Source organism: Lonchura striata, chromosome 24 (genome assembly GCF_046129695.1).
Source record: "Lonchura striata isolate bLonStr1 chromosome 24, bLonStr1.mat, whole genome shotgun sequence".
NCBI classification, from domain to species: Eukaryota; Metazoa; Chordata; class Aves; order Passeriformes; family Estrildidae; genus Lonchura; species Lonchura striata.
In genome coordinates this window covers 6565057-6584684 of record NC_134626.1, presented here as the reverse complement: position 1 = coordinate 6584684, position 19628 = coordinate 6565057, and the positions used below count along the sequence as shown (strand labels likewise).

At 54.4% G+C, this 19628-nt stretch overlaps 1 protein-coding gene across 1 annotated transcript in view; it reads left to right on the top strand.

Moving 5' to 3' along the window:
* The window catches only part of FBXO42 (F-box protein 42), a 51109-nt gene that overhangs the window by 28225 nt on the left and 3256 nt on the right, over window positions 1–19628 (top strand). Inside the window, exons 5-7 of the mRNA XM_021537918.2 lie at window positions 17457–17610; window positions 18536–18646; window positions 18902–18998. Of these exons, the coding sequence (XP_021393593.2) occupies window positions 17457–17610; window positions 18536–18646; window positions 18902–18998 (362 nt within the window). The remainder of the gene's footprint in view (window positions 1–17456; window positions 17611–18535; window positions 18647–18901; window positions 18999–19628) is intronic.

Here is a 19628-nt window from a genome sequence, read left to right as displayed (position 1 = left end):
CCCTGTCATGCAGGGTGAGGGACAATCCCTGCAGCCACCAGAGCCTGTGGTGATAAAGCTGAGAAAATCAGGATTGTGCAGTCTGGGTAAGGCTGAGAGAGTTGGGATTGTTCGTGCTGCAGTAGGCTAAGATGTGATGATTGTTCAACCTCAGGAAGGCTGAGAAATATGGATAGTTCAGCCTGGGGAAGGCTGAGAAATCTGGGTTGTTCAGCCTGGGGAAGGCTGAGAGAGTTGGGATTGTTCAGCCTGGGGAAGGCTGAGAAATTGGGATTGTTCAGCCTGGGGAAGACTGAGAGAGTTGGGATTGTTCATGCTGCAGTAGGCTAAGATGTGATGATTGTTCAGCCTGGAGAAGGCTGAGAAATTTGGGTTGTTCAGCCTGGACAGCAGAAGGCTCCAGGGAGAGCTCAGCCCTTTCCAGGGTCTAAAGGGGCTCCAGAAGAGCTGGAGAGGGACTGGGGACAAGGGCTGGAGGGACAGGACACAGGGAATGGCTTCCCACTGCCAGATGGCAGGGATGGGTGGGAGATGGGGAAGGAATTCCTGGCTGTGAGGGTGGGCAGGGTGGCACAGGGTGCCCAGAGCAGCTGTGGCTGCCCCTGGATCCCTGGGAGAGTCCAAGGCCAGGCTGCAGCACCCTGAGACAGTGAAGGTGTCCCTGCCACAGGCAGGGGGTGGCACTGGGTGTGTTTATGGTCCCATTCCGTGATTCCATGGTGAGAGTCATTGTCCCAAAGCTGAGATTTTCTTTGCTCATTCCAGTGGCTCCCACTCCAGGTATTTTGGGGGGTGGAGCAAACAAGCCCGTGCACGTGGGAGAGCGTGGGAAAGCAGGTTCATTCCTGCTGTCCAGGCACCCTCAGCCGGGCAGGAAAACACCACAGATTATTTCCCACACTGTTTTTTATGCTGGAAATGTCACCCACAACAGTTTGGTTTTTTTCCTTTTAATTTCTGAATTCCACTGAAATAACTTTGAGGAAAGCAGAAGAATTGGGGGAAGCTCTTGGGGCAGAGGGGAGAAGTCAGTGTTAGAGCAGCTGCTTTGGCAGGAGGAGGAAGGAGAAAAGGAGCTCAGCATCCACCAGTATTCCATACTGGGAACAGAATTCCTTGTCATGTGCCCCAAGTATTGCGGACTGCTCAGGTATTGTTTATAAAGTATTTTCTTGTCTGGCACTTAAGTCCTCCAAAATCCAGGGAATAAAGAGATAGAGGTGGAGAAGGATATAGAGGGAGATGGGAAAGCTGAAGGTGTTCACCTGGAGAAGAGAAGGATCCAGGGTGACCTCAGAGCCCCTTCCAGTGCCTGAAGGAGCTCCAGGAGAGCTGGAGAGGGACTGGGGACAAGTCCCAAGGGCTGGTGTCACTGGGGGTGCTCGGACACTTCCTTCGTGCTCTGGTTTTGTGTCACACAACCCCTGTGGGACTCCCACAAGGGGAGAATGAGGGAGTTGTGGATTTAAACAGGGAAAAGGAACCTCCTGCTGGGGCTGGAGAGGGGAGAATGCATAGCTCCGGGGCTCTGCAGAGCTCTCTCTGCCCCAGGCCATGGATTCCTGCAGCCTGGGGAGCTCTTTCCTGTCCCAGTGCTGGGCACACAGAGCCCATCCTGGAGCCCATCCCGCTGTGGCTCCTGTGGGAATTCATGGCGGGGCTCGGTCCCACGGGAAGATCCCCCGAGGAGATGTTCCTGCACCCTGTCATGGGCGAGATGGGATCACAGCTGAAACTGGAGGCTGGGCCCGGGGAGTGCTCTGGTTCCTGCTCTGGTTCCTGCTTTTCCAAAGGGATGAGTCAACCCCGGTGGGATCCCACAGCTCCTGCTCTTCCTTTGGGTGCCCCGAACTGGGGGTGGCACCGCCTGCCTGGGAAAGGAGAGAGGCTGGAGGGGCAGAGCTTTGAAATGCTGGGATGTAAATAAGGCAGGAGAGGGCTTTTTAAAAGAAAAACCCAAGAGTTGACATTGATTGATTACCACTCGTTGTGTGTGCAGGCTAATTGCTGTGGAGGAGTTCCCACACCTGCCCCACAGACTCCAGAACTCTGGGATGAGATCCTGGCTCTTTCCCAAGGCCAGGTCTTGCTCGGAGAGGTTCCCTCACCCTCCACATGTGCCCTCGTTAAGCATCTTCTCTAACGAGCCCTGGGCAGGGAATGGGAGCACAGTGTCTTGGGTACAACTTCATCCCTTCCTGAGAGGCTTCTCCAGGAGAAGACACCCTTTTGTTGTTGTTGTTGCTGTTTGTTCCTACCTGTTTTCATCCGGGTTTTCTGGCTCCCAGGCATGAGATGACATCAGCGCTGGATAATTCCCCTCTAGCCCAAGCTGCTTCATCTGGGAGTAAATATTTAGCCTTCAAAGAAATAATTGGCCTGGGTTTCTTTCGTCTCAGAGACGGAGGAGGGAGATAATTACTTCAAAAAACCCTAATTTTTGAGGTTTCAAAGTATTTTTTTGCTTAGATCTGAAACAATGGCTTTGACGTGTGAGTGATGGGGCTGGAGCAGCACGAGAGAGTTGGTGCCTGGCTCTTCTGGAGAGCTTTTGGTGGGATTGGAAGCTCTGGAAAGGAGGGTGGCAGGCAGCAGGATCTCTATTTTCAGAAGCTGTCTGCCAGCTCTTCTCCCTGGAGCTCTCCTGGCCATTGTGGAGCTGCTCCCACCCTTCCCATCCCACGCAGGATCTGCTGGAGCAGGAGCAGGATAATTCCCAGCCCCACATGTGGGACGCTGCAGTGCTGTCCCAGGGTAGGTGGTCCCTGGCAGGCTGAGGCCTTTTCCGTGTGGTGGGGGTGCTTTCCTTGCCCTCATTTGCACAATTAACCTGGGCAGTTGTTGGAATTTGAGCCCATCTGTGCTCAGGGCATCCTGGTGGAGGGCTGGGGGTGGTTTACGCTGGAATCTGTTTATCCAGCTGGAGGCCAGGGTGAGGCCCCACTCCTGTGAGTCCAGCTGGTTTCAGTGGTGAAAGTCCCTGGTGCTCCCCAAAAATGGGCTGAACAGCCAGGAAAGAAACCAAACCTCATTTGAAACAGAGAGTTGCAGGACATTCAGTACCTGGAGGGGCTCCAAGAATGCTGGAGATGGACTTTGGACAAGGGCCTGGAATGCCAGAGGGCAGGGTCAGATGGGATATTGGGAAGGAATTGTTCCCTGTGAGGGGGATGAGGCCCTGGCACAGATAAGAAGTGTCCAAGGCCAGTCTGGACAGGGCTTGAAGCACCCTAGGACTGTGGGGGGGTGTCTCTGCCCATGGTGGGGCTGGGACTGGATGGGCTTGAAGGGCCCTTCCAACCCAAAGCATTCCATGGTTCCATGACTGCATGCCGTGGGAGCTGCAGGGGGTTGTGGTGAGGCCTTTGCTGATGCTTGGATTCATCCCTGGATCTGCTGCCCTGCTGGCAAGGAGGATTTGTCCTGCTCCCGTGCAGGTCTGTGGCACTCTCCTGGTGAGCTCCCACCCCTCCCTGTGCAGGGGAAGCTGCTGGAGGCTCCCAGAGGAGCCCCAGGAGCTTTGGCACCACCTGAGCCTCCTGTCCACGCATCCTGCAAGGACAGTTCATGGACAGAGCCGGGAGGGTCCCCGGGCTGGCCCTGCCTGGGCTGTTCCAGGCTGTGTCCCTGCAGGCTTGATCCCTCCTGGGATCCTCGGTTCCAGTTCCTCAGAGTCCTCAGTTGGCCTCTCTCGGCCAGAACCACACCAGAAAATGCTTTTTTAGTTAGGGAGGAAAAGGTCTGGAGCTCTGCTCTGCCAGGGGCTCATGGCACAGAGGTGAAAAGCTTTTCCCTTTGAAACTGAGCCAGGGATGGTGATGGAAGGACCAGGGCTTTGCAGGCAGAGGCATTCCTGTAGGGTATGCACATCCTCCTCTCAGGTCTGTTTTCTTATCCCCCTTCTGCTCCCAGCTGGGCAGGCAGGAGGGCTGGGAAGGGCCCTGTCCCTCCTGTCCCACTGTGGTTTCCCTCTGCCAGGCTGGGATATCCCTCTCTGATCCCACAAGGGTTCAGGAGCCCCGAGGCTCCACTTTTCCTGTTGTTGGGAGGAGAATCCTGCTGCTGCTGCTGCCCTGGGCCACCCTGCCCTGACACGGGCACCTCGAGACCTCTCTCCTGGTGTTTCCTGTCCCTGCAGTCACCCTGAGGACAGGGAAAGCTTCTCATCTTCCTCAGGACTTCGGGATCAAACCTGGCTCAGAGGCAGAACCCTCCATGTAAGGCTTTGATTCCCTCTGCCCTCGGGCTGTGGCTGACCCTCCCTCCTTCTCCAGCCTGGAGATTGTGCCCAAACCTCCTGGGTGGCCGTAGCAGGACGCAGTAAAACTAAAACCCCTCTGCCAGCGGTTCCTCATGCTCAGCTCTTCCCCCAGCCCCCTCCGTGCCCGGAGTGGGAGGATCAGTTTGCCTTTGTGACTGAGGGAAGGTGCTTTTGATGGTGTTGTGTCAACAAAAGCAGCAGCCCCAAGGAGGCAGGAGAGGCTCGGCAGAGACTCCTGGTGTCAGATGTGGTCCTGGTGGAGCAGAGAGGTTTGGCCTTGACAAAGCTGTGCAAAAACCTTGCCCCGAGCTAAAAAGCCCAGCCTTGTTTTCATCTGCCTCTTCTAGAAAACAGCGGCGAGTTTTCAAAACAAATTTCCAAGCAGTCGCTGGAGTTTCATGGTGCTGAATTCCTCGGTTGGGATCTCAGCTCTGGGAGATTTGTGGAGCTGAAGGAGACACGGGGAAGGACTGAGTGGGCTTCCCGAGGAGGGGGGTGGTGCTGGATCCCACAGGATCCCACGGGATCCAGTTGTGCACAGCCACAAACCAGACTGGCACTCAGGGAATGAACCCCACTGGGACAGGAGCAGGGCTGTCCAAGGGCTCAGGGGGAATCTGAGGAATAATCAGAGGTGTGGGAATAGTGGGGAGCTCCTCACGTGTGGATTTAAACCCTCTGTGACTGCAGACTGTGCAGCTCGTTCAGTTCAGGGTCGTGTTTTGCATCAGCTGTGTCCAGTCCTGGGCCCCTCAGTTCAGGAAGGACCTGGAGGGGCTGGAGCATTTCCAGGGATGGGAACAGAGCTGGGAAGGGGCTGGAACACCAGGAGCAGCTGAGGGAGCAGAAAAGGGGCTCAGCCTGGAGAAAAGGAGGCTCAGGAGGGACCTTGTGGCTCTGCACAGCTCCTGACAGGAAGGGACAGCCCCAGGTTGGGCTCTGCTCCCATGGGACAGGGACAGGAGCAGAGGGAACAGCCTCAGGCTGGGCCAGGGCAGGCTCAGGGTGGACACCAGCAGGAATTTCCTCATGGAAAGGGAGCTGAGGCCTTGGCAGGGGATGCCCAGGGAGGTTTGGAGTGCTCATCCCACCTTGGAGGTGTCCAAGGAAGGGCTGGTGTGGCACTCACTGGGCTGGGTGACAAGGAGAGCATTGGGCACAGGACGGACTCGACGGTCCTGGGGGGCTTTTCCAATCTCAGGGATTCTGGGGTTGTTTTTCCTGCAGAGCAGTAACTGAGGTGCTCTGCCTGACCCCAAACTGCAGCTCTGTTCCCCTTGCAGTCACTTCCCTCACAGGAATCCTGGGCACAGCCTTGCTTTGGGCATTAAAATCCCCCAAAATCCTGAGCTGGTCAAAACCCTGTCTGCAGAATACCCTTGGTGTCCCCCTGGCCTCTGAGCTCACCCTGTGGCGCCCCACAGCCCTGTGTAACTGAGGGCAGAGCTCAGTTTTATTTTATGAAAGGCTCAGGATCACCTTGAGGCCCCCAGCCATGTCCCTGTCGGCCTCCCAGGAGCCCGGGGGATCCAGGAGCTGATTCCTGGCACAGAACAACCTCCCTAATTATGGCTGAGTGCCTGAGCCTGCAAAGTGGAGCAGGTTAATGGGCTGGATGGAAATCCCTCATGCTGTGAGCAGTCTTGGTGTGCCTGGAAGAGAGGAAAGCTTCTTCCAGCACTTTTACAGATTTGGGTGGTTTTTTCCTCCTTGCCCTTTGAGTTTGGTGGCAGTAGGGCCCATTCCTGCCTCTGCAGAGCTGAAACATTCCGTGTTATCCTCCAAAAATCTCTGGCTTTCCCACCACCATCCAAAGGCTTCTGGAGTCCTCAAGCTCAGAGTGACTTGACATCTTTTTCAAGCTCAGCTTTAATCCTGTGAGCCTCCTGCCTAGAGCTTCCTTACCCTGCCCCTGATTTCTTCCTTTTCACACACCCAATATTTCCTCATGATCACACACCTAAATTCTTCTTTACACGCACTTCATTTCTTCCTTATCCCACCCCTCACTTCTGCCCTTCTGGAACAGAACCAGGACTTTCCAGGCTTTGTCCCATGCCCTTTGGGGCAGAGGCTTTCTCAGCACAGGTTGCTTGGAATTGCTTTCTCCAGTTTAAGCATATTGATTGTTTTCCTCCTTTTATGGACTCCAGTTTTACAAGGGGATGAGTGACCACTCCTGCCAAGCCTTTGACAAACAAACTCTCCAGCAGTATCCCTGGATATAGAGTTTGGATGTCATTCCTGCCCTTGCAGAGGGTGGACTGGCAGCTCCGGGGTGGGAGCAGGGCTGTTCCCAGCCCCTGGATCCATCTGACGTTCATTTGTTCCTCTCTTTGCCTGGCTGGTTTTGCAGAATGTCTCTAATGGAATTAGTGGTGTTCAATATGAAATATCTCAAGGGCAAGAGATGAAAAATCAACCCAAATCGAGTGAAAGCTTTTTGTTTTTTTTTCTGTGTCAGCTGACACTTGGTTGGGAAGGTGCTGCTGGTTTCCAGGAGGTTAGTCCATGGTTTAGGTTTACAGCACACACCTTCCCTCCCTTTGATCTGCCAGCCTCTGTCCTCCTGCAGCTCGTGGCATTGCTGGCTGTGTTTAACCTCTGGAAGGTTTTTATTGTCTGGATCCAAACCACATTCCACTGGCATCCATCCTTGGATGGCCACCCCGCCATGCCTGGCACGGATCAGTCCCAGGGACTGCGGGTACTAAACCCACGAGCAAACCGAGCCTGTGGTGAGCTGCTTGCAGGGATTCATCCCACAGGGACCGTCACTGAACCAGGCAGGAAAAGCCAAAAGATCCCTGTCTGGGATCCCTCCCCTGCCTGGGGATCTGCTCCCTGCAAACAAAGGCTGGTGACTGATCAGTGGGATGGGGAATGGGTGAGCATCACCACCACCACCACCAGGAGAAAACATCCCTGTGCCTCCCGGTCCTGATCCTACAGCTGAAATGTGGGATTCCCACATTCCTCCCTCTCCCCCTCCCCGACCCTACCTGGCTGCATCCTGCCCCTCCCTGCAGCTGGCAGCGGCTTATCCTTATCAATGCCGAATTCCCACGGCTTTTCCAGCGCTCCCGGTATCCGCCAAGGTCACCGAGTCAGCCCGAGAGGGCAGAGGCAGCTCAGCCATTCCAGAGGTGTGCCTGGGCCTCCAGGAATGCAGTGCCCGAGGCCACCGGGAATGGCTTGGAAGGAGGCGTGGGGCACCCACCCAGGGAGGTGGGAATGTGCCCAGCGAGGTGGGAATGTGCCCAGGGAGGTGGGAATGTGCTCAGCGAGGTGGGAATGTGCCCAGGGAGGTGGGAATGTGCCCAGGGAGGTGGGAATGTGCCCAGCGAGGTGGGACTGTGCCCAGCGAGGTGGGATTGTGCCCAGGGAGGTGGGAATGTGCCCAGGGAGGTGGGAATGTGCCCCGGAGGTGGGAATGTGCCCAGCAAGGTGGGAATGTGCCCAGGGAGGTGGGAATGTGCTCAGCGAGGTGGGAATGTGCCCAGGGAGGTGGGAATGTGCCCCGGAGGTGGGAATGTGCCCAGCAAGGTGGGAATGTGCCCAGGGAGGTGGGATTGTGCCCAGCGAGGTGGGATTGTGCCCAGGGAGGTGGGAATGTGCCCAGCGAGGTGGGAATGTGCCCAGCGAGGTGGGATTGTGCCCAGGGAGGTGGGAATGTGCCCCGGAGGTGGGAATGTGCCCAGGGAGGTGGGAATGTGCCCAGGGAGGTGGGATTGTGCCCAGCGAGGTGGGAATGTGCCCAGCGAGATGGGACTGTGCCCCGGAGGTGGGAATGTGCCCAGCGAGGTGGGAATGTGCCCAGGGAGGTGGTAATGTGCCCAGCGAGGTGGGAATGTGCCCGGAGAGGTGGGACTGTGCCCCGGAGGTGGGATTGTGCCCAGCGAGGTGGGAATGTGCCCAGCGAAGTGGGAATGTGCCCGGAGAGGTGAGATTGTGCCCCGAAGCAGGGCTGGCTCAGTCGGAGGAGCTGCCTTGGGGCTGGCACAGGGGTTTTACCCCAGCAGGCCAAAGCACTTCCCCTCTCCCATTCCCTGCTCTCGCTGCAAACGCAGGACTTGGAAGTTCAGCCAGGTTTTAAACGTGGAGGAAAAACTTTCCCTGCTGTGGGAAATGGGCTCCTGGGAGCGGGGCAGGGAGGCAGTGCCCGGCTGTGGCTCTCCCTCGGGGAATGATCCCTCCTGCCCTGCCCGGACAGCTCAGCCTGGTGTGGCAGGAATCCTGCGGGAAGGGAGCAGAGGGAGAGGCTGAGGGGCTGATGAATTGCACACATGGAACGAGCCAGGAAAACTGGAATTCAGGAACAGGGAGCAGCCAAATGGGAGAGCAGCAGCTCCAAGGGAAGTGGGTGCTGGAGTGGGGATCTGGATTCCCTCTTCCCTCAGTTCCTCTGGATTCCCTCTTCCCTCCGTTCCTCTGGATTCCCTCTTCCCTCAGTACAGTTTTGGGGTCTCACCTTGTTCTACTGGCAGGAGCACCTTCCACTATCCCAGAGTGCTTCAAGCCTTGTTCAGCCTGGCCTTGGACCACTAGCAGGGTTGAGCAGGAATCCATCCTAGTAGTAGAAGTAGCAGGTACTACTACTACTACTACTACTGCTAGTACTTGGTACTCCCTCCTCCACCTTGGGAAGCCAGCACTTGGAGATTTGAACAATTTGCATTTTAATGATCCCAAAGTGCAGGACTGTCATCCCTTTAACCTAGGCAGAAGTTAGGATGGATTTTCTAAGAGGGTTTTTTTCTGTCAGGATTATTTTTTTTTTTTTTTCCCGACATTTGATTTCCCAGCCCTGCAGAGAAATTTAATTTCTAGCTTGTCCGAGTTTGGCTGGAGCCAAGGAATTTGCAAACTGTGGCTCGGGCAAAGCATCTCCAATTTATTTCCTTTTCAGGAAAAAGGCTCAAAACCCCGGAGCCACACACGGGGTTGTTGACACTGGTGGTGTCTCACATCTCATGAATGTGTTGCACCCCAGAGGCAGCCGATCCCTCCTTCCCGAGGCGTGGGAGGCACCCAGGGGTGATGTTTTCCCTGGACACAAATTCCCTGATCATTTCACACCCAGTTATTCCGCTTTCCTGGGTCTCTGACAGGCTTTCCCTCCTGGGCAGGGAGTCTTTGTGGGGTCCATTGTGGGGTCAGCGGGATAAACCCCCACTATCCCACTGTCAGCTGGGAAGGAAAAGTCCTCCTGGGAATTTCGGGCAGGCTGTGCTGACATCTATCGGCAGGAGCTCCTTCCAAGGCAGCCCAGCCTTTGCCTTGAGGACTCAATCCAGCAGGATTACTCGTGTAATCCTCGGGATGGAGCAGGCAGCATTCCCGGGGCAGTGTAATCCTCACCCAGCACCGTGTGCCTTCCAAGCCTCTCCTACTCCGTAGCCTGATTTTAATCTTTCCTCAAAGCATCTGCTGGAAAACTCCCAGAGAATAGGGCAGGCACACAGAATGATGGAGCCTTTGCTCGTGCTTGTCTGCAGTCCAAAGGTGGATTTTGGTTCCTGCCATGAAATATTCAGGAGTTTGGCATTCAGGGCTGGAATTACTGGGATGAAGGAGAAAAGTGCTTCCCTGGCATGGAGGGAGCAAAGTTCAGGAACCGATGGGTTGAAAATGGGAGTGAAGGGGGAGACAGCAAGGGAGGGGAGTGCAAAGAGCTGCACTGAATTTCCCTTCCTGTGCTGGAAATGGCAGCGGGAAGATGCTGGGGTTTTAGTGGATAACTGTTGTCCTTGCAGCAAATACTGGGAACAGCAAAGCCCTGGCTCTTCCCGGGCTTTTTGCACTTCCTCTGACTGCATCCAGAAGGGTTGTGGATTCCCCATCCCCAAAAGTGTCCAAGGCTAGGCTGGACAGGCCTTGGAGCAACCTGGTCCAGTGGAAGGAGGTGGAATAGGACAAGCTTTAAGGTCCCTTCCATCCCAGATCATCCTGGGATTCTCTGGCTGTGCCTACAGGGTGGATAGTTGAGGTTTGGAGCCCCGTGGTAGCTGTAACCTCACCGAATTACGCAGCAGCCATTTCCTGGAACACCACTCATTTTGGGATTCTCCAAGGCTGGGGCGCCTCCCTCGCGCTGTGGGAAAGGATCCAGGAGCAAAAAGTGCAGAGCTCAGCAGGGCTGGACACAGCCCCCCTGTCCCACCCCCCTGCCCTGAAATTACCCCCTCCGAGGGGCTGGGGAGCCCAACCCAATTCCCAGCTCTTCCCTCGCCTCCTGCAGGGAACACGAGTGAGCAGAGGGAGCCGCTCAGCCCTTTCTGGGAGTGCTGAGCTCTTCTTGCACAGGGGTTTTGGAGCCTCTTACTGCACAAATGTTTTGGAGTCTCTTATTGCACAGGGGTTTTGGAGTCTTATTGCACAGGGGTTTATTGCACAGGGGTTTTGGAGTCTCTCTTATTGCACAGGGTTTTGGAATCTCTTATTGCACAGGGGTTTGGAGTCTCTTATTGCACAGGGGTTTTGGAGTCTCTCTTATTGCACAGGGGTTTTGGAGTCTTATTGCACAGGGGTTTATTGCACCGGGGTTTTGGAGTCTCTTATTGCACCGGGGTTTTGGAGTCTCTTACTGCACCATGGTTTTGGAGTCTCTCTTATTGCACAGGGGTTTTGGAGTCTCTCTTATTGCACAGGGGTTTATTGCACAGGGGTTTTGGAGTCTCTCTTACTGCACAGGGGGTTTGGAGTCTCTTACTGCACAGGGGTTTTGGAGTCTCTTATTTCACAGGGGTTTTGGAGTCTCTCTTCTTGCACCATGGTTTTGGAGTCTCTCTTATTGCACAGGGTTTTAGAATCTCTCTTATTGCACAGGGGTTTTGGAGTCTCTCTTATTGCACAGGGGTTTTGGAGTCTCTTATAGCACAGGGGTTTTGGAATCTCTTATTGCACAGGGGTTTTGGAGTCTCTTATTGCACAGGGGTTTTGGAGTCTTATTGCACAGGGGTTTATTGCACAGGGGTTTTGGAGTCTCTCTTACTGCACAGGGGGTTTGGAGTCTCTTACTGCACAGGGGTTTTGGAGTCTCTTATTTCACAGGGGTTTTGGAGTCTCTCTTCTTGCACCATGGTTTTGGAGTCTCTCTTATTGCACAGGGTTTTAGAATCTCTCTTATTGCACAGGGTTTTTGGAGTCTCTTATTGCACAGGGGTTTTGGAGTCTCTTATAGCACACGGGTTTTGGAGTCTCTCTTATTGCACAGGGCTTTTGGAGTCTCTTATAGCACAGGGGTTTTGGAATCTCTCTTATTGCACAGGGTTTTGGAGTCTCTTATAGCACAGGGTTTTGGAATCTCTTACTGCACAGGGTTTTGGAGTCTCTCTTATTGCACAAGGCCTGATTCTGGGAAGGTGTCAGGCTGTGAAATCACCGGAGAAGTCTTCAGGGCAGCGTCACTTCATGTGGAACAAAACCACGAGCGGGGAAGCAGGGCGAGGTAGATGCTGGGGATTCCGCCCACGGAGAGAGGGAGCAGCGGCTTTTGCAAGAGCAGCTCCCCATGCTGGGCCAAATCCGCCTTTCCCAAAGGATGGTTGTGGAGGGTGACCTCACCCCACGGAGCTCCCAGCACCTCGGGGTGCTGCTGCTGCTGGGGAGAGGGGCAGGGTGTATCCCAGTAAAGCCTGTCCCGCAGTGCAGCTGCAGGAATTGCGGCAGGAATTGCGGCGATCCCGTCCGGGGCTGTTGGGAGATAAGAGGCCGCGTTCTGGCGCGGTTATCTCGGCACTGTTTGCTCAATGCTGCATGAGGACATTTTTGCCAGGCATTAGCACAGGGTGACTCAGTAAATCCAGTTGCACAGGGTTCAGAGGGCACTGCCTCTCCTTCTCCACGGCTTTATCACAGCGGCAGCACCTCACACATGCCGGGGTTAAAAAAATACCCACGGGCAGCTTGCAACAGCGTGGAGGTGACTGATCCTCCCCGGGGCTTCTGCCTGCACCTCCCAGGGATTGCGAGAAACCAAACTTGGCTTCCACGCCGGGGTTTGACTGGGCTTGTACCACAGGCTCGAGTCACTGCAGGGTGGAAATCCCACACTGGGGATTCTGTCTGCACGTCAGCATCGGGGGGTTGCTGACCTGCCCCCCAAAATTGCAGATAAACTCAGGATATTCCCCCGCTTCCTTCCCAAGAGGTTATTTGTGTCTGCAGAGGTTTTGTCTCTGTGCTGAGGAAACAAATCAGCAGAGATTTGTTTGGCTTTTTCCTTAAGACTCCTGCAAGGCTGAATTCCTGTCTGCTTCCCAGAATGGAATTTGGGGTTTTTCTGGAAGGGAACACTAAATTGCCTGTGGTTTTGGTAAGAGAAGATGATACTGCTGTGGCTTTTACAGGCTCTAAGGTTTAGGCAGACCTGGTCAGTACTAGTCTAGATCCCAGTTTGTAATCCCAGTGCTCTGTTTTAGACGTTTTGGGGTTAAAACCAGGTGAATGTCAAATGCTGGACCCACGGGAGCTGAGCAGAGTGCTCAGTGTTGGGTTTGACTTTGTGAATGAGTGGGTGTGCAACAGGAATGTCTGCTCTTCCCACAGGAGTGCTCCTTTCACATCTCCCAAATCCAATGCTAGTGCTGGCATTGCTGGGATGCTCACCCTATTCTGGCCTCTGGAGTGCTGCTCACCAGCTTGTCCTCTTCCCTTTGGGAAACCTGGCAGGGATCTGGATGAATCTGCTGACTGCTGGCCTGGGAAGCAGAGGGATTTATTGGTTTTTCCTTCTCTGGTTTTGCTTCTGGCTGAAGGGGAAGGATTTGGGGATTTCATGCTGTCACACGAGTTTGGGATGGAACTCTGTGGGATGGGATGTAGTCAGGGCCATCCCTCAGCTGGGGTGGATGAGAGTCCCAGGCTGGAAACTGGGATTTGAAAATCCAGGTCCAGCCTAAAAGCCAGACAGAAAACCTGCCCCTGGCTCTGCTGCTGCCCTGAGCATGGAAACACAAAACTCGTGGTGAGAAGGGTTGGATCCAATTTGGGACAACTCAGAGTGCAAAACAGGCACCATCCTGCCTTGGGAAGAAGTGTCCAAGGCCAGGCTGGACAGGACTGGGAGCATTCTGGAATAGTTGGAAGTTTCCCTGCCCATGGCAGTGGTGGAATGGGATGAGCTTTAAGGTCCCTCCACCCAAACCATTCCAGGATTCTTGTGAAAGGACAGCCCCGAGCCCTTCCCAGGGATGGTTTCCTGTACCTCTTGAGTGCAGATTGCAGGTGGCTTTTGAACCTGGGAGCTTGAATTCCTCTGCACCTTGAAATCCATGGGCTGCTGGAGCGGCTCCCTTTAATTCCTCAGCTTTGAGATGGGACACATGGCTGTGGTTATCCGGGTGTTCCATGGAAACCTGATCAGCCACGATGGCAGGAGTCAGCTCCCTGCAGGGTCCACCAGATCCAGTAAAAACAGTTCCTGGCTGCAGCTCTCCTCCCATCCTTCCCCAGAGTTAAAGCTCCTCAGTACCAATCCCCTTGTCACAACTCTTTCCCTGTGTTCCCTTCCCCCGGGTCAGTGCAAACCCACCCCATCCCCTCCTGTGGAATATTCCCCAAACCCCATCGACCTGAGCCCATCCTTCCACCTGGGCAATCCCAGCAGATAACCACGGGGTGATGTTTGCTGTTCCCCACTCCAGCTGGGTTTTGGAGTCTCTGGGGACTGCCTCTTCCAGAGGTAAAAGGCTGGTCTGGCACTCTGTGTCCCAATGCCCTTCAAGCCAGGCTTTTCCTTTGTTCCCGTTAATCTACGCGTGTGCGGCTCCGGTGGCTTTAGAGGGCTGGATAATTGGGCTTTAAAAACTGCTTATAAGGACAGATCCAACACAGATAAAACACCCAGAGCTCGTGTCGGGAGCGATCAGAGGCTGGCATTTCTTTTCCAAACATCTGTGGAAGCCAGAGATCTTTGGTTGGTTGGTTTTTTGGCTTTGCGAGCCAGGAAAATCCATCAGCTGCGAAAAAAATAGCTCAGCCCAGCTTTTAGCTCCTCATCTCAGCCAAAAGATCAGCGTCAGCTGTGCAGGGATGGAGCCTGCTGTGCTTAGAGGAGTGAACTGTGCTACACCCTCAACCTGTCCTAACCTTTATCCCCAGGAAGGATAACCTGGATGTTGGGCTGGGCGGTGGTGTAGAGGGATAACCTACCTGGATGGTGTTGTGGAAGGATAAACTGGATGTTGGGCTGGGCAGTGTTGAGGAGGGATAACCTGGATGGTGTTGTGGAAGGATAACCTTGATGGTATTGTGGAAGGATGAACCTGATTGTTGGGCTGGGTGGTGGTGTAGAGGGATAACCTGGATGGTGCTGTGGAAGGATAAACCTGGTTGTTGGGCTGGGTGGTGGTGTAGAGGGATAACCTGGATGATGTTATGGAAGGATAACCTGGATGTTGGGCTGGCTGGTGTTTCTGGGGTGAGGAGCTCAGGATCACAGCAGTTCCCCACTGGGGCAGTGGGAACCAGTACAATTCATTAACAAAGTTCTGATGGCTCCTCAGCCCGATGCTTGTGCCATCCCAGAGAGGATCCCTTATGTTCCTGGAGTCTTTGAAGGGCCGCTCCCACCTCCCACATCCTGCAGAGGGCTGGACTTTGAGCAGGTCCTCCTCGGTCCCTTTGATGTCCCCCTGTGCCGCATGCCTGAGTCCTGAGCTCACAGAGCTGCCGCTGCCTTCCCTTCCAGCAGCTCCCTCAGGACATTCCTGCCCTTCCTGAGGACCCAGCACCCAGCACTCTCCCCTGCTTTAGGGATGAACAGCCTTAGTTCTCCAGATTTCCACATATTCCTGCTCCAGCACAAGGTCCTGGACATGCTTGTGGTGCATTTGTGGAGAGCATGCACAGGTATCCCAGTTTTGCTGCTGAAGAGGCTTTGAGAGGCCAGCACGTCTTTGACTTGTAAAATGCAGAGTTTTCCTGCATTGCAGAATGAAACTCAGCTCATTTACATCCGTACAATGTCCAATAACAGGCAAAGCTTCCTGAAAAACCGGGGCTGGCCTCTGCCCTGGGCTGTTTGCACGGCATTGACTCACTTGGGAATTGTCTCTTTGGCTGAGGCCGGGGTTGACCTTCAGGTTACAGCAGTGGGAGGGTGACTTTCCTCACTGCTCTGTCCCAGACCTTTCCAAGCAAGGTGCCAATGTTCTTCCATCCTGGAATGACTCTAGCTGCCCCTTTTGGTTTAAAAAAACCCAATTTAACCCCAGCACCTTGGGGCATCCCTGGCGATACCACCCAGCTGGGGTTCACCAGCTCAGGTACAAATGTTTCATTGTGGTGCCAGGCTTAGGAGAAAAACTGTCTGCACTGCCAGGGAATTATTTAGGCTGGAAACCTGCTGGTGTGGGTTAATGAATTGCACACATGGAACGAGCCAGGAAAACTGGAATTCAGGAACAGGGAGTAGCCAAATGTGACCTTCACTGGCATCTTGTCCTCATGGAGACCTTGGTACAGCTCTGGCTACACGTTACCTTGCATTAAGTGCTTCTGCAGAGCTTTATTCCCATTTTTCCCTCATCTCCACGAGGCTGAGGGCAGCAGCACGCTCTGTCCCTGGGGAAGGGGCTCAGGGACACCGTGACCATCTCTGCATCAGGCCAGTGGCTGCTTTCTGCTGGGCTCTTCCCTCCCAGCACCTGGAACCCATCGTGATGGAATTGCTTCCCTCAGCTGCAACGTCCTAAAATAGCTGCTCCGGTTTCTTTTAAAAATAGTCTGTTCTGGGTGTCATTCCCTGCTAAAATTGTGTCTCTGAGTCCTGCTGGGACAGGGGAGGAGCCAGGTGGGAGCATGGGTTGTTTTGGAGTGGTGGCCACGTGCCGGCGCCGGGCTCGGAGCGTGGGGCTGGGCTGGGGATTCCAGGATTAACTGGAAAGGGTGGCTGTGCAGGGGGAGCAGTGTGCTGGTGCTGGTGGTCACCATGGGAAGGAGGAGGATGCTCAGAGTCAGCCGGGCTGCAGAGGCTTTAGCTGTTCCTGGGAAGCAGCTCAGCACCTCACACTTCAGCAGGGTGCCGACACAGGCACAGCACCTCTGGCTCCAGGGCCAGGCAGGGATTGGGCTTTTGCAGCGGATCGTGGCCAATCTCCCAACACAAATTCAAAGGAATCAAATCCTTTGATAGTTGCTCTTGCCAACAGGTTTCTTGCAGTGAGGCTGCTCCTGCTCTAAGTGGGTTAAGAAACATAAAATCCCAGGATGGTTTGGGTTGGGAGGACTTTAAAGCTCATCTCATTCCACCCTCCTTCCATGGACAGGGACATATTCCACAGGAATCACAGAGTCCCAGAATGGTTTGGGTTGGAAGGGACCTTAAAGTCCATCCTGCCAAGGGCAGGGATGCCTTCCACTGGATCAGGTTGCTCCGAGTCCCATCCAGCCTGGCCTTGGACACTTCCAGGGATGGAGCAGCCACAGCTTCTCAGGGATGTGGTGGCCAGGGGCCACAGGGGCAGCAGTAGGTTGAGAGGTGAGCTCAGGAAAATCCTTGGGATCCATGGAATCGTCTGAGCACAGCAAATCCCGATGGCACCGAGGCCAGGAGGTCACCTGGTCCTTGTGCAGATCCTCCTCTTCAGGAGGCCCCTGGTCCCTGCAGAGCCCTTTGAACCTCAAACAGGCCACACAAAAAGGTTTTCTACGATTTTTAGAGCAGCACTGCATCCTCCAGACTCGAGGAATGACTTCAGCCACAGTTCAGGGCTTCCCTCTCAAACCCGGGGTTCAGTGAGTGCTGCCACTTGTGAGCACCCCACACATCTGCACGAGCCACTCCGGGTGCCTTGGAATTCTCTCCTTTCTCCCTCCCTCCTCTGGGAGAGACGTTAGGAGGTATTTGGAGGTAATTATTGCTTTTATTCGGCGCTAAAGCAATAATTTGGAGGGATAGCTGGAAAACCAGCAATTTCCTGCCAGTGAGTGACAGATGTTTTGCTGTGTTTGAGATGTGCTTTCAGGCTCCTACTAATTACCATGACACAAATTGGCAGGAGTTTTCTTCCCAGGCTCCCAGCTCTAATTTTGCCTTTTTTCCTTTTTTTTTTTTTTCTTTTTAATGTTATTTTCATTTTTTTTCAGAGAGGTGGAGTCTCCACGTTGTGACACTTGGGGAAGAAACGATGCAGAGTTGAGGGCTTGTGTTCAGACATGGTTTTCCTAACTTCTCCTCCCTCCCTGCCAGGTTCCTACCCCTCTCCCAAGGCTGGGGCCACGCTGGTGGTCTACAAGGACTTGCTGGTGCTTTTTGGGGGGTGGACCCGGCCGAGCCCTTACCCCCTGCACCAGCCCGAGAGGTTCTTCGATGAGATCCACACGTACTCCCCCTCCAAAAACTGGTAAGAGCAGGCTTTGATCCTGGAGCAATGGCTCTGGAATGCAGCTGGAGGAATGCCTGGGAAGCTGTGCGTGGTCCTGGTTTCCCAGGTGTGTCTCTAGTGCTCTTTCTGAAACAAAAAAGCCACACAAGCACGGCAAAGCTGAGGACAGGGTGCTGCCAAGCAGCTCGTGGGTGCTGTTGCTTCCATATAGTTCTGGACTTGTACCTAAATATTCCAGGCTGCCTGAGCATCCCCATCCAGGTGGGAAACCTGGGTGTTTTAAATGCTTTATCACTTTGGCTGGAAGCACTGAGGTGTGTCTGAGATAAGCCTGAAGTGCTGGAGGTCTTGTTTTTAGTGATGATCCAAAACTCAGCTCCCTCAGGGAGATGGGATAAATCAGATTTCTCCATCATTTCAATCTCTGCCTTTACAGCTCCAGGACTGGAGCATCCAGCAGTGTCCATGGAGCTGGCAGGAATTTTCCTTTTCCCTTTAAACACCATTTGGCTGATTTTAGACCCAGCTTTCTCACTGATGGCGTGTGTGAGAAGGAAAATGCTGTATCAAAAAGAAGGTTCCTGCTCTTCTTGTACTGAGAACTTTTCATCCTCCAAAGTATCAATTATCCAGTGCACTTTGGGCAGTGTTGTTACAACTCTGTAATTAAGATTTCCAATTCTCTCGGAAAGAATTTGAGGCAAACTTAATTGGAAGGGAAGATGTTCCTAACTTGGCCACGAGACTTGGTCATGCCTTAAAAATGTTTAGCACATTGGGATTTCTAATTAGTTTCGTTGCTACTTGGATATTTGGAGGTTTTCCCTGTGGTTTTCCCCCATGACATGTTCTTGAGGACTTTGCAGGCCACTGGGATTTTTTGTTTGGCCTTTCATCCAACATTTTCCTTCTCTGGAAAATGTCTTCCTGCCTCTCTTCCCAGGTGGAACTGCATCATGACCACCCACGGCCCCCCTCCCATGGCAGGACACTCCTCCTGTGTCATCGAAGACAAAATGATCGTTTTTGGGGGCTCCCTCGGATCCCGACAGATGTAAGTTTGGGGTCAGGGTGTCTGACAAGCACCACCGTGAGCCACGAGGGGATTGTGATGGTCTTGGGGTCACCCACGAGGAATTTTCTGCAGGATTTTGGGGTCTGCCTGCTGCTTTAGCACACCCTTCGCCTCTCGCAGCAAATCCCAAGGCTCCAGCCTGCAAAAATCCCAACTCTGCCATAAAACCCAGCCCCGAGGCCGAGTCCCACGTCCCTGGTTGTATCCTCAGGCCGTGTTGTCTCGTCCCTGCAGGAGCAACGACGTCTGGGTGCTGGATCTGGAGCAGTGGGCTTGGTCCAAGCCCAGCATCTCGGGGCCCAGCCCTCACCCGCGCGGGGGCCAGTCCCAGGTGAGCCCAGCCAGAGGGAGCAGCCTCATCCCAGCTGCAGACAGCTCTGCACAGCTTCATTCCTTCATTCCCAAGTTATCTGTGGAGCCCTTGCCCACCAGGCCCTCTCCCCCAGTGACTCAGAGCTCTGATGAACCCATCCCTGCTTTACCCCACTCATGCCCCGTGGCACACTGATCAGTGGAGAGGCAGCACAGCCTGCTTTGGCTCCGGGCCCTTGTGGCTGCTCCTCTCTCCCAATCCTGGGATTGATTTGGGATTGCACCCGCTCCAAGCACGGCTCCAGCAGCCCCAGCCCAGGGCAGGGAGCTCATGGCTGTCGCCTGGCCTGAGGCTGAGTCCCCGTCTGGGGTGGTCAGTGATTCCCAGAGCATGGCTGGTCCCACAGGGCACCCAGCAGGGCTCGGATGGCTCGTGCTGGAGCGTGCCTTTCTATGCCCCAGGGAAGAGCCCACAGGGATCCCTCAGCCAGCAGCAGCACGGATCAGACACTGCCACCAGCACCTGCCCTCCCAAACAATTCTTCCACCTTCCCCTCCTCTGCAGAGGGGTGTCAGGGCCTCGGTGCTTTGGGAAGGGTGATTGCTCTCCTCGGAGAGAGGAACTGGTTTGGGACAGGGGGTGGGATGA